Raw genomic sequence first — 20,116 nt, forward strand, 5'->3', positions numbered from 1 at the left:
AGTACACTACACACCCCTCTCTCTCTCTCTCTCTCTCTCAATTCTATTCAATTCAATTCAAGGGGCTTTATTGGCATGGGAAACATGTGTTAACATTGCATAAGCGAGGTAGACAATACACAAAAGTGAAACAAACAATACAAATTAACAGTAAACATTACACATACAGAAGTTTCAAAACAATAAAGACATTACAAATGTCATATTATATATATACAGTGTTGTAACAATGTACAAATGGTTAAAGCACACAAGTTAAAATAAGTAAGCATAAATATGGGTTGTATTTACAATGGTGTTTGTTCTTCACTGGTTGCCCTTTTCTTGTGACAACAGGTCACAAATCTTGCTGCTGTGACGGAACACTGTGGAATTTCTCCCAGGAAATATGGGAGTTTATCAAAATTGGATTTGTTTTCGAATTATCTGTGTAATCTGAGGGAAATATGTCTCTCTAATATGGTCATACATTGGGCAGGAGGTTAGGAAGTGCAGCTCAGTTTCCACCTCATTTTGTGGGCAGTGTGCACATAGCCTGTCTTCTCTTGAGAGCCATGTCTGCCTACGGCGGCCTTTCTCAATAGCAAGGCTATGCTCACTGAGTCTGTACATAGTCAAAGTTTTCCTTAATTTTGCGTCAAGTCACAGTGGTCAGGTATTCTGCCACTGTGTACTCTCTGTTTAGGGCCAAATAGCATTCTAGTTTGCTCTGTTGTTTTTGTAAATTCTTTCCAATGAGTCAAGTAATTATCTTTTTGTCTTCTCATGATTTCTCTCTCTCCGTCTCTCGCTCTTTCTCTCTCATCACGCCCTCTGTTTAAGTCAGTTGTTATTTACACATTCGAGGAGATCAGTATCGGCTTTAGCAAGACGCTGCTCAGATTCCCGAATCTTGATCACAAAACGAGCAGCTACACTGAACACAAATATAAACGCAACATGTAAAGTGTTGGTCCCATGTTTCATGAGTTGAAATAAAAGATCCCAGAAATGTTCCATATGCACAAAAAGCTTTTCTCTCAAGTTTTGTGCACAAATTTGTTTACATCCCTGTTAGGAGAAATACTCACTATGTCAAGATAATCCATCCACCTGAGAGGTGTGGCATATCAAGAAGCTGATTAAACAGCATGATCATTACACAGATGCACCTTGTGCTGGGGACAATAACTCTAAAATGTGCAGTTTTGTCACACAACACAATGCCACAGATATCTCAAGTTTTGAGGGAGCGTGTAATTGTCATGCTGACTGCAACCAGAGCTGTTGCCAGAGAATTGTATGTTCATTTCTCTACCATAAGCCTCTCAACCAACGTAATTTTAGAGAATTTGTCATTACGTCCAACCGGCCTCACAGCCGCAGACCACGTGTAACCACGCCAACCCAGGACCTCCACATCCTGCTTCTTCACCTGTGGGATCGTCTGAGACCAGCAACCCGGACAGCTGATGAAACTGTAGATTTGCACAACTGAAGAACTTCTGTTGTGAAAACAATCCTCTCTAACACCCCGAAGCCTCGTTTCCATCGGCACTTTAAATCAGCCCCCCTCCCCTCCCTCCTCCCTCGGACACGGCTTGAATTGGACTGGTGATTGGTGACTGGTGATTGGTGATTGGTGACTGGTGATTGGTGACTGGTGATTGGTGACTGGTGATTGGTGATTGGTGACTGGTGATTGGTGACTGGTGATTGGTGACTGGTGACTGGTGACTGTAAGCTGAACCTATATATGTTAGTTGTTGTATTTGTGCAGGACGTCTCTAACGCGTGGGGCGGCCTGGAGGGGGCTGAGAAGGGTTATGAGGAGTGGCTCCTTAACGAGATACGTCGTCTGGAGAGACTCGACCACCTGGCTGAGAAGTTTCGTCAGAAAGCAGCCATCCACGAAGCCTGGACTGAAGGTATCAGAACAAGCATTCTGCAAGAACACCACTTCTGTTTCCGTTTGACCATTTCGATTGAAACTATTATTGTAAAGTGACTTAATTGTAAACTGCATTGTTGGTTAAGGGCTTGTAAGTCAGCACTTCACTGTAAGGTCTACACACGTGACAAATAACATTTGATTTTGATTTGTTACCCAGAAATGATTTGATATGGAATGTACGATCACTGTGTGCAGCACCTTAAATATGTATCATGTCCTCTGTAATCTGTTTTTGTTCAACATACATTCTGTATTCGTGTATTTACTCTATCCATTTTCCAGCGATGTCTGTGGTGTGTCTCCCCCTGCAGGTAAGGAGGTGATGCTGCAGGCGCGGGACTTTGAGACGGCCTCTCTGTCTGAGATCAAGGCTCTGCTGAAGAAACATGAGGCCTTCGAGAGCGACCTGGCCGCGCACCAGGACCGCGTAGAGCAGATAGCTGCCATCGCTCAGGAGCTAAAGTAAGGAGGAGGGAGGGATGGATGGAGGGAGGAGCGGATGGAGGGAGGGGATGGAGGGAAGAGGATGGAGGAAGGAGGGGATGGAGGAAAGGAGGATGGAGGGAGGAAGAGAGGGGGGAAGGATGAAGGGGAGGAGGGATGGAGGGAGGAAGAGAGGGGGGAAGGATGAAGGGAGGGAGGGATGAAGGGAGGAGGGATGGAGGGAGGAAGAGAGGGGGGAAGGATGAAGGGAGGGAGGGATGAAGGGAGGAGGGATGGAGGGAAGAGGAAGGGAGGGGTGAAGGAAGGATGGATGGAGGAGGAGGGAGGGATGGAGGAGGGAGGGAGGGTGGAGGGAGGGAGGCACAGGAGTTAAAGTAAGTAGGGAGGAGAGACTTTATACAATGACGGCAGATAACATTTAGTAATGATTACCATCTCACAGGAGAGTGGTGTAGATGAAAGGTGATTACCATCTCACAGGAGAGTGGTGTAGATGAAAGGCGATTACCATCTCACAGGAGAGGGGTGTAGATGAAAGGTGATTACCATCTCACAGGAGAGGGGTGTAGATGAAAGGTGATTACCATCTCACAGGAGAGTGGTGTAGATGAAAGGCGATTACCATCTCACAGGAGAGGGGTGTAGATGAAAGGTGATTACCATCTCACAGGAGAGGGGTGTAGATGAAAGGTGATTACCATCTCACAGGAGAGGGGTGTAGATGAAAGGTGATTACCATCTCACAGGAGAGGGGTGTAGATGAAAGGTGATTACCATCTCACAGGAGAGGGGTGTAGATGAAAGGTGATTACCATCTCACAGGAGAGGGGTGTAGATGAAAGGTGATTACCATCTCACAGGAGAGGGGTGTAGATGAAAGGTGATTACCATCTCACAGGAGATGGGTGTAGATGAAAGGTGATTACCATCTCACAGGAGAGGGGTGTAGATGAAAGGCGATTACCATCTCACAGGAGAGTGGTGTAGATGAAAGGTGATTACCATCTCACAGGAGAGGGGTGTAGATGAAAGGCGATTACCATCTCACAGGAGAGTGGTGTAGATGAAAGGCGATTACCATCTCACAGGAGAGTGGTGTAGATGAAAGGCGATTACCATCTCACAGGAGAGGGGTGTAGATGAAAGGTGATTACCATCTCACAGGAGAGGGGTGTAGATGAAAGGTGATTACCATCTCACAGGAGAGTGGTGTAGATGAAAGGCGATTACCATCTCACAGGAGAGGGGTGTAGATGAAAGGTGATTACCATCTCACAGGAGAGTGGTGTAGATGAAAGGTGATTACCGTCTCACAGGAGAGGGGTGTAGATGAAAGGCGATTACCATCTCACAGGAGAGGGGTGTAGATGAAAGGTGATTACCATCTCACAGGAGAGGGGTGTAGATGAAAGGTGATTACCATCTCACAGGAGAGTGGTGTAGATGAAAGGTGATTACCGTCTCACAGGAGAGGGGTGTAGATGAAAGGCGATTACCATCTCACAGGAGAGGGGTGTAGATGAAAGGTGATTACCATCTCACAGGAGAGTGGTGTAGATGAAAGGTGATTACCATCTCACAGGAGAGTGGTGTAGATGAAAGGTGATTACCATCTCACAGGAGAGTGGTGTAGATGAAAGGTGATTACCATCTCACAGGAGAGGGGTGTAGATGAAAGGTGATTACCATCTCACAGGAGAGGGGTGTAGATGAAAGGCTTTCAGTCACTTTTGTTGCAGGTTGTTTAATCTGTTTTGATTGAAGTTCCTCCACTGTATTTACAATATGGCTGCTATAACATTATAGTGACCTGCTCTGTCTCGCTCCCCTGTCTCTCTCCCCTGTCTCGCTCCCCTGTCTCGCTCCCCTGTCTCGCTCCCCTGTCTCGCTCCCCTGTCTCGTTCCCCTGTCTCGTTCCCCTGTCTCGCTCCCCTGTCTCGCTCCCCTGTCTCGCTCCCCTGTCTCGCTCCCCTGTCTCGCTCCCCTGTCTCGCTCCCCTGTCTCGCTCCCCTGTCTCGCTCCCCTGTCTCGTTCCCCTGTCTCGTTCCCCTGTCTCGCTCCCCTGTCTCGTTCCCCTGTCTCGTTCCCCTGTCTCGTTCCTCAGTGAGCTGGACTACTATGACTCCCCCAGTGTGAACGCTCGCTGCCAGAACATCTGTGACCAATGGGACGCCCTGGGAGCCCTGACCCAGAAACGCAGCGAGGCTCTGCAGGTACAGTAGGAGGGGCTTAATGGGGCGGGGCTCTGCAGGTACAGTAGGAGGGGCTTAGTGGGGAGTGGCACTGCAGGTACAGTAGGAGGGGCTTAGTGGGGCGGGGTCCTGGCGGGGCGTAGTCCTATAGGTAAGCAGGGCTTAACAGGATGTGTCTCTGTTGATAAGCAGGCCTTAACAGGAGGTGTCTCTGTTGATAAGCAGGGCTTAACAGGATGTGTCTCTGTTGATAACAGGGCTTAACAGGATGTGTCTCTGTTGATAAGCAGGCCTTAACAGGATGTGTCTCTGTTGATGAGCAGGGCTTAACAGGATGTGTGTCTGTTGATAAGCAGGGCTTAACAGGATGTGTCTCTGTTGATGAGCAGCGCTTAACAGGATGTGTGTCTGTTGATAAGCAGGGCTTAACAGGAAGTGTCTCTATTGATAAGCAGGGCTTAACAGGAAGTGTCTCTGTTGATAAGCAGGGCTTAACAGGGTGTGTCTCTGTTGATAAGCAGGGCTTAACAGGATGTGTCTCTGTTGATAAGCAGGGCTTAACAGGGTGTGTCTCTATTGATAAGCAGGGCTTAACAGGGTGTTTCTCTGTTGATGAGCAGGGCTTAACAGGGTGTGTCTCTGTTGATGAGCAGGGCTTAACAGGGTGTGTCTCTGTTGATGAGCAGGGCTTAACAGGGTGTGTCTCTGTTGGTAGGATGGGCTTAGTGGGTGTGGTCTACAGGGAGGAGTTGCTTAGTTAGTAGTGGTCCTTTAAGTAGGAGGAGCTTATCATAGAGCATGGAAATGCTAGAAGGGACAAAGCCCAAGCCTCTGAGACCTCGGAACGTTCACTTGAATGTGAATTTATTTCTATGGGGGCTGACGGGAAGCACTGTCCTTCACAGGAAAGAGACAGTCCATTACTGATATATATTGTATATGTCAGGGATAAACGCTAATGTTCTCTACATTACCTTGGAAATAATGGACGACGCAGGAGCCTAGTCCCTTTGCAGAGTTCATTTCTCCAAGGTAATGTACAAAACTGAGGAGTTTATCCCACTTATACCACAGTTGCCAAAGAAAACATATGAAAACACACATTTACTGGTATGAATACTTTAAAAAAAATATATATATATTTTTTAAAGTGAATTCATACTTTCTCATCTTTTGGATGCTAGAGATGCGACCGAGTCGTTCGTCCTTTAAGTCCCGTCGCCATGCTCGCTAGCAACGTTCTTATCCCTTGTTTGCTAGCTACAGCTAACACAAACATGACCTTTGCAGCCAGAATAACAGCAAAGTAGCTGTTTTCTCTTGGATACATCCAAGAGAAATCCATGACAATGAGCTGATCATTTAGTTTGTTGCTAAGCTAACCTGCCAATATGACAACCCTAAATCAAAAATACCGGAGTTGCTGAAAACAGCTGCTCAAACTATAAACGTTGGGAGGGGAACGAGGACATTCATGTTCATCACTCACCACGTTAGGTCATCACTCACCACGTTAGGTCATCACTCACCACGTTAGGTCATCACTCACCACGTTAGGTCATCACTCACCACGTTAGGTCATCACTCACCACGTTAGGTCATCACTCACCACGTTAGGTCATCACTCACCACGTTAGGTCATCACTCACCACGTTAGGTCATCACTCAGCACGTTAGGTCATCACTCAGCACGTTAGGTCATCACTCACCACGTTAGGTCATCACTCACCACGTTAGGTCATCACTCACCACGTTAGGTCATCACTCACCACGTTAGGTCATCACTCACCACGTTAGGTCATCACTCACCACGTTAGGTCATCACTCACCACGTTAGGGCATCACTCACCACGTTAGGTCATCACTCACCACGTTAGGTCATCACTCACCACGTTAGGTCATCACTCACCACGTTAGGTCATCACTCACCACGTTAGGTCATCACTCACCACGTTAGGTCATCAGATGCTCCAAAACAGTATGTCTCTGCAAAAAAACTAATCAGCTAGTTAGCGAAGTTTTTCCTCGTAGTTGTGGGTTTATCTTCCTGTAACATTGTAGCCAGTACAGTCTCCATTTGTAGTTGTGGGTGTAACTTCCTGTAACATTGTAGCCAGGACAGTCTCCATGTGTAGGCGCATGTTACAAGGGTCACAATATTTTTTTCCAAATGTCCGATATGGTTCCTGGTTTTAATGTCCCTTCTAGCCAATCAGAAATTCGTATTCAACAATGCTGTGGTATAAATATATATGAATGCGATCAATTAGATGATCAATTAGATGATCAATTAGATGATCAATTAGATGATCAATTAGATGATCAATTAGATGCTCAATTCAGTTTGATGGTCCATAGGTTCCGTGCTTAATTTGAGCGGGATCTGCTCATAGGTCTAATAACGATACAATCTTTCTCCGCTGTGTTTCCTCGTGTGGAACCGACAGAGAACTGAGAAGCTTCTGGAGACCATAGACCAGTTATATCTGGAGTTTGCCAAACGAGCTGCTCCGTTCAACAACTGGATGGAGGGAGCCATGGAGGACCTGCAGGACACCTTCATAGTTCACACTATAGAGGAGATACAGGTTAGTACTGTAGAGGCGCACACACACACACACACGCACACACACACACGCACACGCACACGTACACACACACGTACACACACACACGTACACACACACGTACACACACACGTACACACACACACACACGTACACACACACACACACGTACACACGCACACCAGACAGATACACACGAACGGGCACACACACCAGACAGACACACACGAACGGGCACACACACCAGGCAGACAGGCATGCAAAAATGAGCACTAACGCACTCACACAAACACGCACTCACACAAACACACAAACACACACTCACACATTTCTGTGTGTGTGCGTGTATCTTCGTCCCTCCCAGGGCCTCAGTACAGCCCATGAGCAGTTTAAAGCCACTCTTCCTGAGGCGGATAAGGAACGCGGTGCCATCCTGGGAATCCACAATGAGATCGCCAAGATAGTGGCCACCTATCATGTGAACATGGCTGGCAGCAACCCTTACACCACCATCAACCCTCAGGACATCAACGCCAAGTGGGACAAGGTATGGGACATGGTGTGGGACAAGGTAGGGGACATGGTGTGGGACATGGTGTGGGACATGGTGTGGGACAAGGTGTGGGACAAGGTGTGGGACAGGGTGTGGGACAAGGTGTGGGACAGGGTGTGGGACAAGGTGTGGGACAGGGTGTGGGACAAGGTGTGGGACAAGGTGTGGGACAAGGGGTGGGACAGGGTGTGGGACAAGGTGTGGGACAAGGTGTGGGACAAGGTGTGGGACAAGGTGTGGGACAGGGTGTGGGACAAGGTGTGGGACAGGGTGTGGGACAGGGTGTGGGACAAGGTGTGGGACAAGGTGTGGGACAAGGTGTGGGACAAGGTGTGGGACAGGGTGTGGGACAGGGTGTGGGACAGGGTGTGGGACAGGGTGTGGGACAGGGTGTGGGACAGGGTGTGGGACAAGGTGTGGGACAAGGTGTGGGACAGGGTGTGGGACAGGGTGTGGGACAGGGTGTGGGACAAGGTGTGGGACAAGGTGTGGGACAAGGTGTGGGACAAGGTGTGGGACAAGGTGTGGGACAAGGTAGGGGACATGGTGTGGGACATGGTGTGGGACAAGGTGTGGGACAAGGTGTGGGACAAGGTGTGGGACAAGGGGTGGGACAAGGGGTGGGACAGGGTGTGGGACAAGGGGTGGGACAAGGGGTGGGACAAGGGGTGGGACAAGGGGTGGGACAAGGGGTGGGACAGGGTGTGGGACAGGGTGTGGGACAGGGTGTGGGACAAGGTGTGGGACAAGGGGTGGGACAGGGTGTGGGACAAGGGGTGGGACAGGGTGTGGGACAAGGTGTGGGACAAGGTGTGGGACAGGGGGTGGGACAAGGTCTCCCCCCCTCCACCCCAGGTGAGACGCCCCTTTCCTTAATGACTCTAACCCCTGTCTCCCCCCCTTCACCCCAGGTGAGACTCCCCTTTCCTTAATGTCTCTAACCCCTGTCTCCCCCCCTTCACCCCAGGTGAGACTCCCCTTTCCTTAATGACTCTAACCCCTGTCTCCCCCCCCCCACCACCCCAGGTGAGACGCCCCTTTCCTTAATGACTCTAACCCCTGTCTCCCCCCTCCACCCCAGGTGAGACTCCCCTTTCCTTAATGTCTCTAACCCCTGTCTCCCCCCCCACCACCCCAGGTGAGACGCCCCTTTCCTTAATGACTCTAACCCCTGTCTCCCCCCTCCACCCCAGGTGAGACTCCCCTTTCCTTTATGACTCTAACCCCTGTCTCCCACCTCCACCCCAGGTGAGACGCCCCTTTCCTTAATGACTCTAACCCCCCCCCCCCCTCCACCCCAGGTGAGACTCCCCTTTCCTTAATGTCTCTAACCCCTGTCTCCCCCCCTCCACCCCAGGTGAGACTCCCCTTTCCTTAATGTCTCTAACCCCTGTCTCCCCCCCCTCCACCCCAGGTGAGACTCCCCTTTCCTTAATGACTCTAACCCCTGTCTCCCCCCTCCACCCCAGGTGAGACTCCCCTTTCCTTAATGTCTCTAACCCCTGTCTCCCCCCCCTCCACCCCAGGTGAGACTCCCCTTTCCTTTATGACTCTAACCCCTGTCCCCCCCCTCCACCCCAGGTGAGACTCCCCTTTCCTTAATGACTCTAACCCCTGTCTCCCCCCTCCACCCCAGGTGAGACTCCCCTTTCCTTAATGACTCTAACCCCTGTCCCCCCCCCTCCACCCCAGGTGAGACGCCCCTTTCCTTAATGACTCTAACCCCTGTCTCCCCCCTCCACCCCAGGTGAGACTCCCCTTTCCTTAATGACTCTAACCCCTGTCTCCCCCCTCCACCCCAGGTGAGACTCCCCTTTCCTTAATGACTCTAACCCCTGTCTCCCCCCTCCACCCCAGGTGAGACGCCCCTTTCCTTAATGTCTCTAACCCCTGTCTCCCCCCCTTCACCCCAGGTGAGACGCCCCTTTCCTTAATGACTCTAACCCCTGTCTCCCCCCTCCACCCCAGGTGAGACTCCCCTTTCCTTTATGACTCTAACCCCTGTTTCCCACCTCCACCCCAGGTGAGACGCCCCTTTCCTTAATGACTCTAACCCCCCCCCCCCCCTCCCCCCTCCACCCCAGGTGAGACTCCCCTTTCCTTAATGTCTCTAACCCCTGTCTCCCCCCCCTCCACCCCAGGTGAGACTCCCCTTTCCTTAATGACTCTAACCCCTGTCTCCCCCCTCCACCCCAGGTGAGACTCCCCTTTCCTTAATGACTCTAACCCCTGTCCCCCCCCCTCCACCCCAGGTGAGACGCCCCTTTCCTTAATGACTCTAACCCCTGTCTCCCACCTCCACCCCAGGTGAGACTCCCCTTTCCTTAATGACTCTAACCCCTGTCCCCCCCCTCCACCCCAGGTGAGACGCCCCTTTCCTTAATGACTCTAACCCCTGTCTCCCACCTCCACCCCAGGTGAGACGCCCCTTTCCTTAATGACTCTAACCCCTGTCCCCCCCCCCCCCCCTCCACCCCAGGTAAGACTCCCCTTTCCTTAATGACTCTAACCCCTGTCCCCCCCTCCACCCCAGGTGAGACGCCCCTTTCCTTAATGACTCTAACCCTTGTCTCCCCCCTCCACCCCAGGTGAGACAGCTGGTGCCACAGAGGGACCAGGCCCTGATAGAGGAACACGTCCGCCAGCAGAACAACGAACGTCTCCGGAGGCAGTTTGCCAACCAAGCCAATGTCATCGGGCCTTGGATACAAACCAAGATGGAGGTGAGTCTACACAGAGGTTCTGGTACTGGATACAAACCAAGATGGAGGTGAGTCAGAGCAGGTAGAGTTGGTACTGAACAGAACAGGTAGAGTTGGTACTGGACAGAACAGAACAGGTAGAGTTGGTACTGGACAGAACAGGTAGAGTTGATACTAGACAGAACAGGTAGAGTTGGTACTGGACAGAACAGAACAGGTAGAGTTGGTACTGGACAGAACAGGTAGAGTTGGTAGTGGACAGAACAGGTAGAGTTGGTACTGGACAGAACAGGTAGAGTTGGTACTGAACAGAACAGGTAGAGTTGGTACTGGACAGAACAGATAGAGTTGGTACTGGACAGAACAGATAGAGTTGGTACTGGACAGAACAGGTAGAGTTGGTAGTGGACAGAACAGGTAGAGTTGGTACTGGACAGAACAGGTAGAGTTGGTACTGAACAGAACAGGTAGAGTTGGTACTGGACAGAACAGATAGAGTTGGTACTGGACAGAACAGGTAGAGTTGGTACTGGACAGAACAGGTAGAGTTGGTACTGGACAGAACAGGTAGAGTTGGTACTGGACAGAACAGGTAGAGTTGGTACTGGACAGAACAGGTAGAGTTGGTACTGGACAGAACAGGTAGAGTTGGTACTGAACAGAACAGGTAGAGTTGGTACTGGACAGAACAGGTAGAGTTGGTACTGGACAGAACAGGTAGAGTTGGTACTGGACAGAACAGGTAGAGTTGGTACTGGACAGAACAGGTAGAGTTGGTACTGGACAGAACAGGTAGAGTTGGTACTGGACAGAACAGGTAGAGTTGGTACTGGACAGAACAGGTAGAGTTGGTACTGGACAGAACAGGTAGAGTTGGTACTGGACAGAACAGGTAGAGTTGGTACTGGACAGAACAGGTAGAGTTGGTACTGGACAGAACAGGTAGAGTTGGTACTGGACAGGACAGAACAGGTAGAGTTGGTACTGGACAGAACAGAACAGGTAGAGTTGGTACTGGACAGAACAGGTAGAGTTGGTACTGGACAGAACAGGTAGAGTTGGTACTGAACAGAACATAACAGGTAGAGTTGGTACTGAACAGAACATAACAGGTAGAGTTGGTACTGGACAGAACAGGTAGAGTTGGTACTGGACATGACAGGTAGAGTTGGTACTGGACAGAACAGGTAGAGTTGGTACTTGACAGAACAGAACAGGTAGAGTTGGTACTGAACAGAACAGGTAGAGTTGGTACTGGACAGAACAGAACAGGTAGAGTTGGTACTGGACAGAACAGAACAGGTAGAGTTGGTACTGGACAGAACAGAACAGGTAGAGTTGGTACTGGACAGAACAGAACAGGTAGAGTTGATACTGGACAGAACATGTAGAGTTGGTACTGGACAGAACAGAACATGTAGAGTTGGTACTGGACAGAACAGGTAGAGTTGGTACTGGACAGAACAGAACAGGTAGAGTTGGTACTGGACAGAACAGGACAGGTAGAGTTGGTACTGGACAGAACAGGTAGAGTTGGTACTGGACAGAACAGGTAGAGTTGGTACTGGACAGAACAGGTAGAGTTGGTACTGGACAGAACAGAACAGGTAGAGTTGGTACTGGACAGAACAGGTGGAGTTGGTACTGGACAGAACAGGTAGAGTTGGTACTGGACAGAACAGGTAGAGTTGGTACTGGACAGAACAGGTAGAGTTGGTACTGGACAGAACAGGTAGAGTTGGTACTGGACAGAACAGGTAGAGTTGGTACTGGACAGAACAGGTAGAGTTGGTACTGGACAGAACAGGTAGAGTTGGTACTGGACAGAACAGGTAGAGTTGGTACTGGACAGAACAGGTAGAGTTGGTACTGGACAGAACAGGTAGAGTTGGTACTGGACAGAACAGGTAGAGTTGGTAGTGGACAGAACAGGTAGAGTTGGTAGTGGACAGAAAGGTAGAGTTGGTAGTGACAGAAAGGTAGAGTTGGTAGTGGACAGAACAGGTAGAGTTGGTAGTGGACAGAACAGAACAGGTAGAGTTGGTACTGGACAGAACAGAACAGGTAGAGTTGGTAGTGGACAGAACAGGTAGAGTTGGTAGTGGACAGAACAGGTAGAGTTGGTAGTGGACAGAACAGGTAGAGTTGGTAGTGGACAGAACAGGTAGAGTTGGTAGTGGACAGAACAGGTAGAGTTGGTAGTGGACAGAACAGGTAGAGTTGGTAGTGGACAGAACAGGTAGAGTTGGTAGTGGACAGAACAGGTAGAGTTGGTAGTGGACAGAACAGGTAGAGTTGGTAGTGGACAGAACAGGTAGAGTTGGTAGTGGACAGAACAGGTAGAGTTGGTAGTGGACAGAACAGGTAGAGTTGGTAGTGGACAGAACAGGTAGAGTTGGTAGTGGACAGAACAGGTAGAGTTGGTAGTGGACAGAACAGGTAGAGTTGGTAGTGGACAGAACAGGTAGAGTTGGTAGTGGACAGAACAGGTAGAGTTGGTAGTGGACAGAACAGGTAGAGTTGGTAGTGGACAGAACAGGTAGAGTTGGTAGTGGACAGAACAGGTAGAGTTGGTAGTGGACAGAACAGGTAGAGTTGGTAGTGGACAGAACAGGTAGAGTTGGTAGTGGACAGAACAGGTAGAGTTGGTAGTGGACAGAACAGGTAGAGTTGGTAGTGGACAGAACAGGTAGAGTTGGTAGTGGACAGAACAGGTAGAGTTGGTAGTGGACAGAACAGGTAGAGTTGGTAGTGGACAGAACAGGTAGAGTTGGTAGTGGACAGAACAGGTAGAGTTGGTAGTGGACAGAACAGGTAGAGTTGGTAGTGGACAGAACAGGTAGAGTTGGTAGTGGACAGAACAGGTAGAGTTGGTAGTGGACAGAACAGGTAGAGTTGGTAGTGGACAGAACAGGTAGAGTTGGTAGTGGACAGAACAGGTAGAGTTGGTAGTGGACAGAACAGGTAGAGTTGGTAGTGGACAGAACAGGTAGAGTTGGTAGTGGACAGAACAGGTAGAGTTGGTAGTGGACAGAACAGGTAGAGTTGGTAGTGGACAGAACAGGTAGAGTTGGTAGTGGACAGAACAGGTAGAGTTGGTACTGGACAGAACAGGTAGAGTTGGTACTGGACAGAACAGGTAGAGTTGGTACTGGACAGAACAGGTAGAGTTGGTACTGGACAGAACAGGTAGAGTTGGTACTGGACAGAACAGGTAGAGTTGGTACTGGACAGAACAGGTAGAGTTGGTACTGGACAGAACAGGTAGAGTTGGTACTGGACAGAACAGGTAGAGTTGGTACTGGACAGAACAGGTAGAGTTGGTACTGGACAGAACAGGTAGAGTTGGTAGTGGACAGAACAGGTAGAGTTGGTAGTGGACAGAACAGGTAGAGTTGGTAGTGGACAGAACAGGTAGAGTTGGTAGTGGACAGAACAGGTAGAGTTGGTAGTGGACAGAACAGGTAGAGTTGGTAGTGGACAGAACAGGTAGAGTTGGTAGTGGACAGAACAGGTAGAGTTGGTAGTGGACAGAACAGGTAGAGTTGGTAGTGGACAGAACAGGTAGAGTTGGTAGTGGACAGAACAGGTAGAGTTGGTAGTGGACAGAACAGGTAGAGTTGGTAGTGGACAGAACAGGTAGAGTTGGTAGTGGACAGAACAGGTAGAGTTGGTAGTGGACAGAACAGGTAGAGTTGGTAGTGGACAGAACAGGTAGAGTTGGTAGTGGACAGAACAGGTAGAGTTGGTAGTGGACAGAACAGGTAGAGTTGGTAGTGGACAGAACAGGTAGAGTTGGTAGTGGACAGAACAGGTAGAGTTGGTAGTGGACAGAACAGGTAGAGTTGGTAGTGGACAGAACAGGTAGAGTTGGTAGTGGACAGAACAGATAGAGTTGGTAGTGGACAGAACAGATAGAGTTGGTAGTGGACAGAACAGATAGAGTTGGTAGTGGACAGAACAGGTAGAGTTGGTAGTGGACAGAACAGGTAGAGTTGGTAGTGGACAGAACAGGTAGAGTTGGTAGTGGACAGAACAGGTAAGGTTGGTACTGGACAGAACAGGTAAAGTTGGTACTGGACAGAACAGGTAGAGTTGGTACTGGACAGAACAGGTAGAGTTGGTACTGGACAGAACAGGTAGAGTTGGTACTGGACAGAACAGGTAGAGTTGGTACTGGACAGAACAGAACAGGTAGAGTTGGTACTGGACAGAACAGGTAGAGTTGGTACTGGACAGAACAGAACAGGTAGAGTTGGTACTGGACAGAACAGAACAGGTAGAGTTGGTACTGAACAGAACAGGTAGAGTTGGTACTGGACAGAGCAGAACAGGTAGAGTTGGTACTGGACAGAACAGGTAGAGTTGGTACTGGACAGAACAGGTAGAGTTGGTACTGGACAGAACATGTAGAGTTGGTACTGGACAGAACAGGTAGAGTTGGTACTGAACAGAACAGGTAGAGTTGGTACTGGACAGAACAGGTAGAGTTGGTACTGGACAGAACAGGTAGAGTTGGTACTGGACAGAACAGAACAGGTAGAGTTGGTACTGGACAGAACAGGTAGAGTTGGTACTGGACAGGACAGGTAGAGTTGGTACTGGACAGGACAGGTAGAGTTGGTACTGGACAGAACAGAACAGGTAGAGTTGGTACTGGACAGAACAGAACAGGTAGAGTTGGTACTGGACAGAACAGGTAGAGTTGGTACTGGACAGAACAGAACAGGTAGAGTTGGTACTGGACAGAACAGGTAGAGTTGGTACTGGACAGAACAGGTAGAGTTGGTACTGGACAGAACAGGTAGAGTTGGTACTGGACAGAACAGGTAGAGTTGGTACTGGACAGAACAGGTAGAGTTGGTACTGAACAGAACAGAACAGGTAGAGTTGGTACTAGACAGGACAGAACAGGTAGAGTTGGTACTGGACAGAACAGAACAGGTAGAGTTGGTACTGGACAGAACAGGTAGAGTTGGTACTGGACAGAACAGGTAGAGTTGGTACTGGACAGAGCAGGTAGAGTTGGTACTGGACAGAGCAGGTAGAGTTGGTACTGGACAGAGCAGGTAGAGTTGGTACTGGACAGAGCAGGTAGAGTTGGTACTGGACAGAACAGGTAGAGTTGGTACTGGACAGAACAGGTAGAGTTGGTACTGGACAGAACAGGTAGAGTTGGTACTGAACAGAACAGGTAGAGTTGGTACTGAACAGAACAGGTAGAGTTGGTACTGGACAGAACAGGTAGAGTTGGTACTGGACAGAACAGGTAGAGTTGGTACTGGACAGAACAGGTAGAGTTGGTACTGGACAGAACAGAACAGGTAGAGTTGGTACTGGACAGAACAGGTAGAGTTGGTACTGGACAGGACAGGTAGAGTTGGTACTGGACAGGACAGGTAGAGTTGGTACTGGACAGAACAGAACAGGTAGAGTTGGTACTGGACAGAACAGAACAGGTAGAGTTGGTACTGGACAGAACAGGTAGAGTTGGTACTGGACAGAACAGAACAGGTAGAGTTGGTACTGGACAGAACAGGTAGAGTTGGTACTGGACAGAACAGGTAGAGTTGGTACTGGACAGAACAGGTAGAGTTGGTACTGGACAGAACAGGTAGAGTTGGTACTGAACAGAACAGAACAGGTAGAGTTGGTACTAGACAGGACAGAACAGGTAGAGTTGGTACTGGACAGAACAGAACAGGTAGAGTTGGTACTGGACAGAACAGGTAGAGTTGGTACTGGACAGAACAGGTAGAGTTGGTACTGGACAGAGCAGGTAGAGTTGGTACTGGACAGAGCAGGTAGAGTTGGTACTGGACAGAGCAGGTAGAGTTGGTACTGGACAGAACAGGTAGAGTTGGTACTGGACAGAACAGGTAGAGTTGGTACTGGACAGAACAGGTAGAGTTGGTACTGGACAGAACAGGTAGAGTTGGTACTGGACAGAACAGGTAGAGTTGGTACTGGACAGAACAGGTAGAGTTGGTAGTGGACAGGACAGAACAGGTAGAGTTGGTAGTGGACAGGACAGGTAGAGTTGGTACTGGACAGAACAGAACAGGTAGAGTTGGTACTGGACAGAACAGAACAGGTAGAGTTGGTACTGGACAGAACAGAACAGGTAGAGTTGGTACTGGACAGGACAGGTAGAGTTGGTACAGGACAGAACAGGTAGAGTTGGTACTGAACAGAACAGAACAGGTAGAGTTGGTACTGGACAGGGCAGAACAGGTAGAGTTGGTACTGGACAGGACAGGTAGAGTTGGTACTGAACAGAACAGGTAGAGTTGGTACTGGACAGAACAGAACAGGTAGAGTTGGTACTGGACAGAACAGAACAGGTAGAGTTGGTACTGGACAGAACAGGTAGAGTTGGTACTGGACAGAACAGGTAGAGTTGGTACTGGACAGAGCAGGTAGAGTTGGTACTGGACAGAACAGGTAGAGTTGGTACTGAACAGAACAGAACAGGTAGAGTTGGTACTGGACAGGACAGAACAGGTAGAGTTGGTACTGGACAGGACAGAACAGGTAGAGTTGGTACTGGACAGAACAGGTAGAGTTGGTACTGGACAGAACAGGTAGAGTTGGTACTAGACAGAACAGGTAGAGTTGGTACTGAACAGAACAGAACAGGTAGAGTTGGTACTGGACAGGACAGAACAGGTAGAGTTGGTACTGGACAGGACAGGTAGAGTTGGTACTGGACAGAACAGGTAGAGTTGGTACTGGACAGAACAGGTAGAGTTGGTACTGGACAGAACAGGTAGAGTTGGTACTGGACAGGACAGGTAGAGTTGGTACTGGACAGAACAGGTAGAGTTGGTACTGGACAGAACAGGTAGAGTTGGTACTGGACAGGACAGGTAGAGTTGGTACTGAACAGAACAGGTAGAGTTGGTACTGGACAGAACAGGTAGAGTTGGTACTGGACAGAACAGGTAGAGTTGGTACTGAACAGAACAGGTAGAGTTGGTACTGGACAGAACAGGTAGAGTTGGTACTGAACAGAACAGGTAGAGTTGGTACTGGACAGAACAGGTAGTTGGTACTGAACAGAACAGGTAGAGTTGGTACTGGACAGGACAGGTAGAGTTGGTACTGAACAGAACAGGTAGAGTTGGTACTGGACAGAACAGAACAGGTAGAGTTGGTACTGGACAGAACAGGTAGAGTTGGTACTGAACAGAACAGGTAGAGTTGGTACTGGACAGAACAGGTAGAGTTGGTACTGGACAGAACAGGTAGAGTTGGTACTGGACAGAACAGGTAGAGTTGGTACTGGACAGAACAGGTAGAGTTGGTACTGGACAGAACAGGTAGAGTTGGTACTGGACAGAACAGGTAGAGTTGGTACTGGACAGAACAGGTAGAGTTGGTACTGGACAGAACAGGTAGAGTTGGTACTGGACAGAACAGGTAGAGTTGGTACTGGACAGAACAGAACAGGTAGAGTTGGTACTGGACAGAACAGAACAGGTAGAGTTGGTACAGAACAGGTAGAGTTGGTACTGGACAGAACAGAACAGGTAGAGTTGGTACAGGACAGAACAGGTAGAGTTGGTACTGGACAGAACAGGTAGAGTTGGTACTGGATAGAACAGAACAGGTAGAGTTGGTACTGGACAGAACAGAACAGGTAGAGTTGGTACAGGACAGAACAGGTAGAGTTGGTACTGGACAGAACAGAACAGGTAGAGTTGGTACTGGACAGAACAGGTAGAGTTGGTACTGAACAGAACAGGTAGAGTTGATACTGAACAGAACAGGTAGAGTTGGTACTGGACAGAACAGGTAGAGTTGGTACTGGATAGAACAGAACAGGTAGAGTTGGTACTGGACAGAACAGGTAGAGTTGGTACTGGACAGAACAGGTAGAGTTGGTACTGGACAGAACAGAACAGGTAGAGTTGGTACTGGACAGAACAGGTAGAGTTGGTACTGGACAGAACAGGTAGAGTTGGTACTGGACAGAACAGGTAGAGTTGGTACTGGACAGAACAGGTAGAGTTGGTACTGGACAGAACAGGTAGAGTTGGTACTGGACAGAACAGGTAGAGTTGGTACTGGACAGAACAGGTAGAGTTGGTACTGGACAGAACAGGTAGAGTTGGTACTGGACAGAACAGGTAGAGTTGGTACTGGACAGAACAGGTAGAGTTGGTACTGGACAGAACAGGTAGAGTTGGTACTGGACAGAACAGGTAGAGTTGGTACTGGACAGAACAGGTAGAGTTGGTACTGGACAGAACAGAACAGGTAGAGTTTGTACTGGACAGAACAGAACAGGTAGAGTTGGTACTGGACAGAACAGGTAGAGTTGGTACTGGACAGAACAGGTAGAGTTGGTACTGGACAGAACAGGTAGAGTTGGTACTAGACAGAACAGGTAGAGTTGGTACTAGACAGAACAGGTAGAGTTGGTACTAGACAGAACAGGTAGAGTTGGTACTGGACAGAACAGAACAGGTAGAGTTGGTACTGGACAGAACAGGTAGAGTTGGTACTGGACAGAACAGAACAGGTAGAGTTGGTACTGGACAGAACAGAACAGGTAGAGTTGGTACTGGACAGAGCAGAACAGGTAGAGTTGGTACTGGACAGAGCAGAACAGGTAGAGTTGGTACTGGACAGAACAGGTAGAGTTGGTACTGGACAGAACAGGTAGAGTTGGTACTGGACAGAACAGGTAGAGTTGGTACTGGACAGAACAGAACAGGTAGAGTTGGTACTGGACAGAGCAGAACAGGTAGAGTTGGTACTGGACAGGACAGGTAGAGTTGGTACTGGACAGGACAGGTAGAGTTGGTACTGAACAGAACAGGTAGAGTTGGTACTGGACAGAACAGAACAGGTAGAGTTGGTACTGGACAGAACAGGTAGAGTTGGTACTGAACAGAACAGGTAGAGTTGGTACTGGACAGAACAGGTAGAGTTGGTACTGGACAGAACAGGTAGAGTTGGTACTGGACAGAACAGGTAGAGTTGGTACTGGACAGAACAGGTAGAGTTGGTACTGGACAGAACAGGTAGAGTTGGTACTGGACAGAACAGGTAGAGTTGGTACTGGACAGAACAGGTAGAGTTGGTACTGGACAGAACAGGTAGAGTTGGTACTGGACAGAACAGGTAGAGTTGGTACTGGACAGAACAGGTGGAGTTGGTACTGGACAGAACAGAACAGGTAGAGTTGGTACAGGACAGAACAGGTAGAGTTGGTACTGGACAGAACAGGTAGAGTTGGTACAGGACAGAACAGGTAGAGTTGGTACTGGACAGAACAGGTAGAGTTGGTACTGGATAGAACAGAACAGGTAGAGTTGGTACTGGACAGAACAGAACAGGTAGAGTTGGTACAGGACAGAACAGGTAGAGTTGGTACTGGACAGAACAGAACAGGTAGAGTTGGTACTGGACAGAACAGGTAGAGTTGGTACTGAACAGAACAGGTAGAGTTGGTACTGAACAGAACAGGTAGAGTTGATACTGAACAGAACAGGTAGAGTTGGTACTGGACAGAACAGGTAGAGTTGGTACTGGACAGAACAGGTAGAGTTGGTACTGGATAGAACAGAACAGGTAGAGTTGGTACTGAACAGAACAGGTAGAGTTGATACTGAACAGAACAGGTAGAGTTGGTACTGGACAGAACAGGTAGAGTTGGTACTGGACAGAACAGGTAGAGTTGGTACTGGATAGAACAGAACAGGTAGAGTTGGTAC

At 49.1% G+C, this 20,116-nt stretch overlaps 1 protein-coding gene across 6 annotated transcripts in view; it reads left to right on the forward strand.

Annotated features, from left to right (window-relative positions):
- The window catches only part of LOC129813256 (alpha-actinin-1), a 195,728-nt gene that overhangs the window by 121,328 nt on the left and 54,284 nt on the right, over positions 1-20,116 (forward strand). For all 6 annotated transcript variants that reach the window (XM_055865556.1, XM_055865558.1, XM_055865561.1 and 3 more), the window contains exons 12-17: positions 1,760-1,907; positions 2,245-2,395; positions 4,482-4,590; positions 7,017-7,157; positions 7,501-7,683; positions 10,278-10,412. In XM_055865556.1, coding sequence (XP_055721531.1) covers positions 1,760-1,907; positions 2,245-2,395; positions 4,482-4,590; positions 7,017-7,157; positions 7,501-7,683; positions 10,278-10,412 — 867 coding nt within the window. The remainder of the gene's footprint in view (positions 1-1,759; positions 1,908-2,244; positions 2,396-4,481; positions 4,591-7,016; positions 7,158-7,500; positions 7,684-10,277; positions 10,413-20,116) is intronic.

Source organism: Salvelinus fontinalis, chromosome 16 (assembly GCF_029448725.1).
Source record: "Salvelinus fontinalis isolate EN_2023a chromosome 16, ASM2944872v1, whole genome shotgun sequence".
Taxonomy (NCBI): domain Eukaryota; kingdom Metazoa; phylum Chordata; class Actinopteri; order Salmoniformes; family Salmonidae; genus Salvelinus; species Salvelinus fontinalis.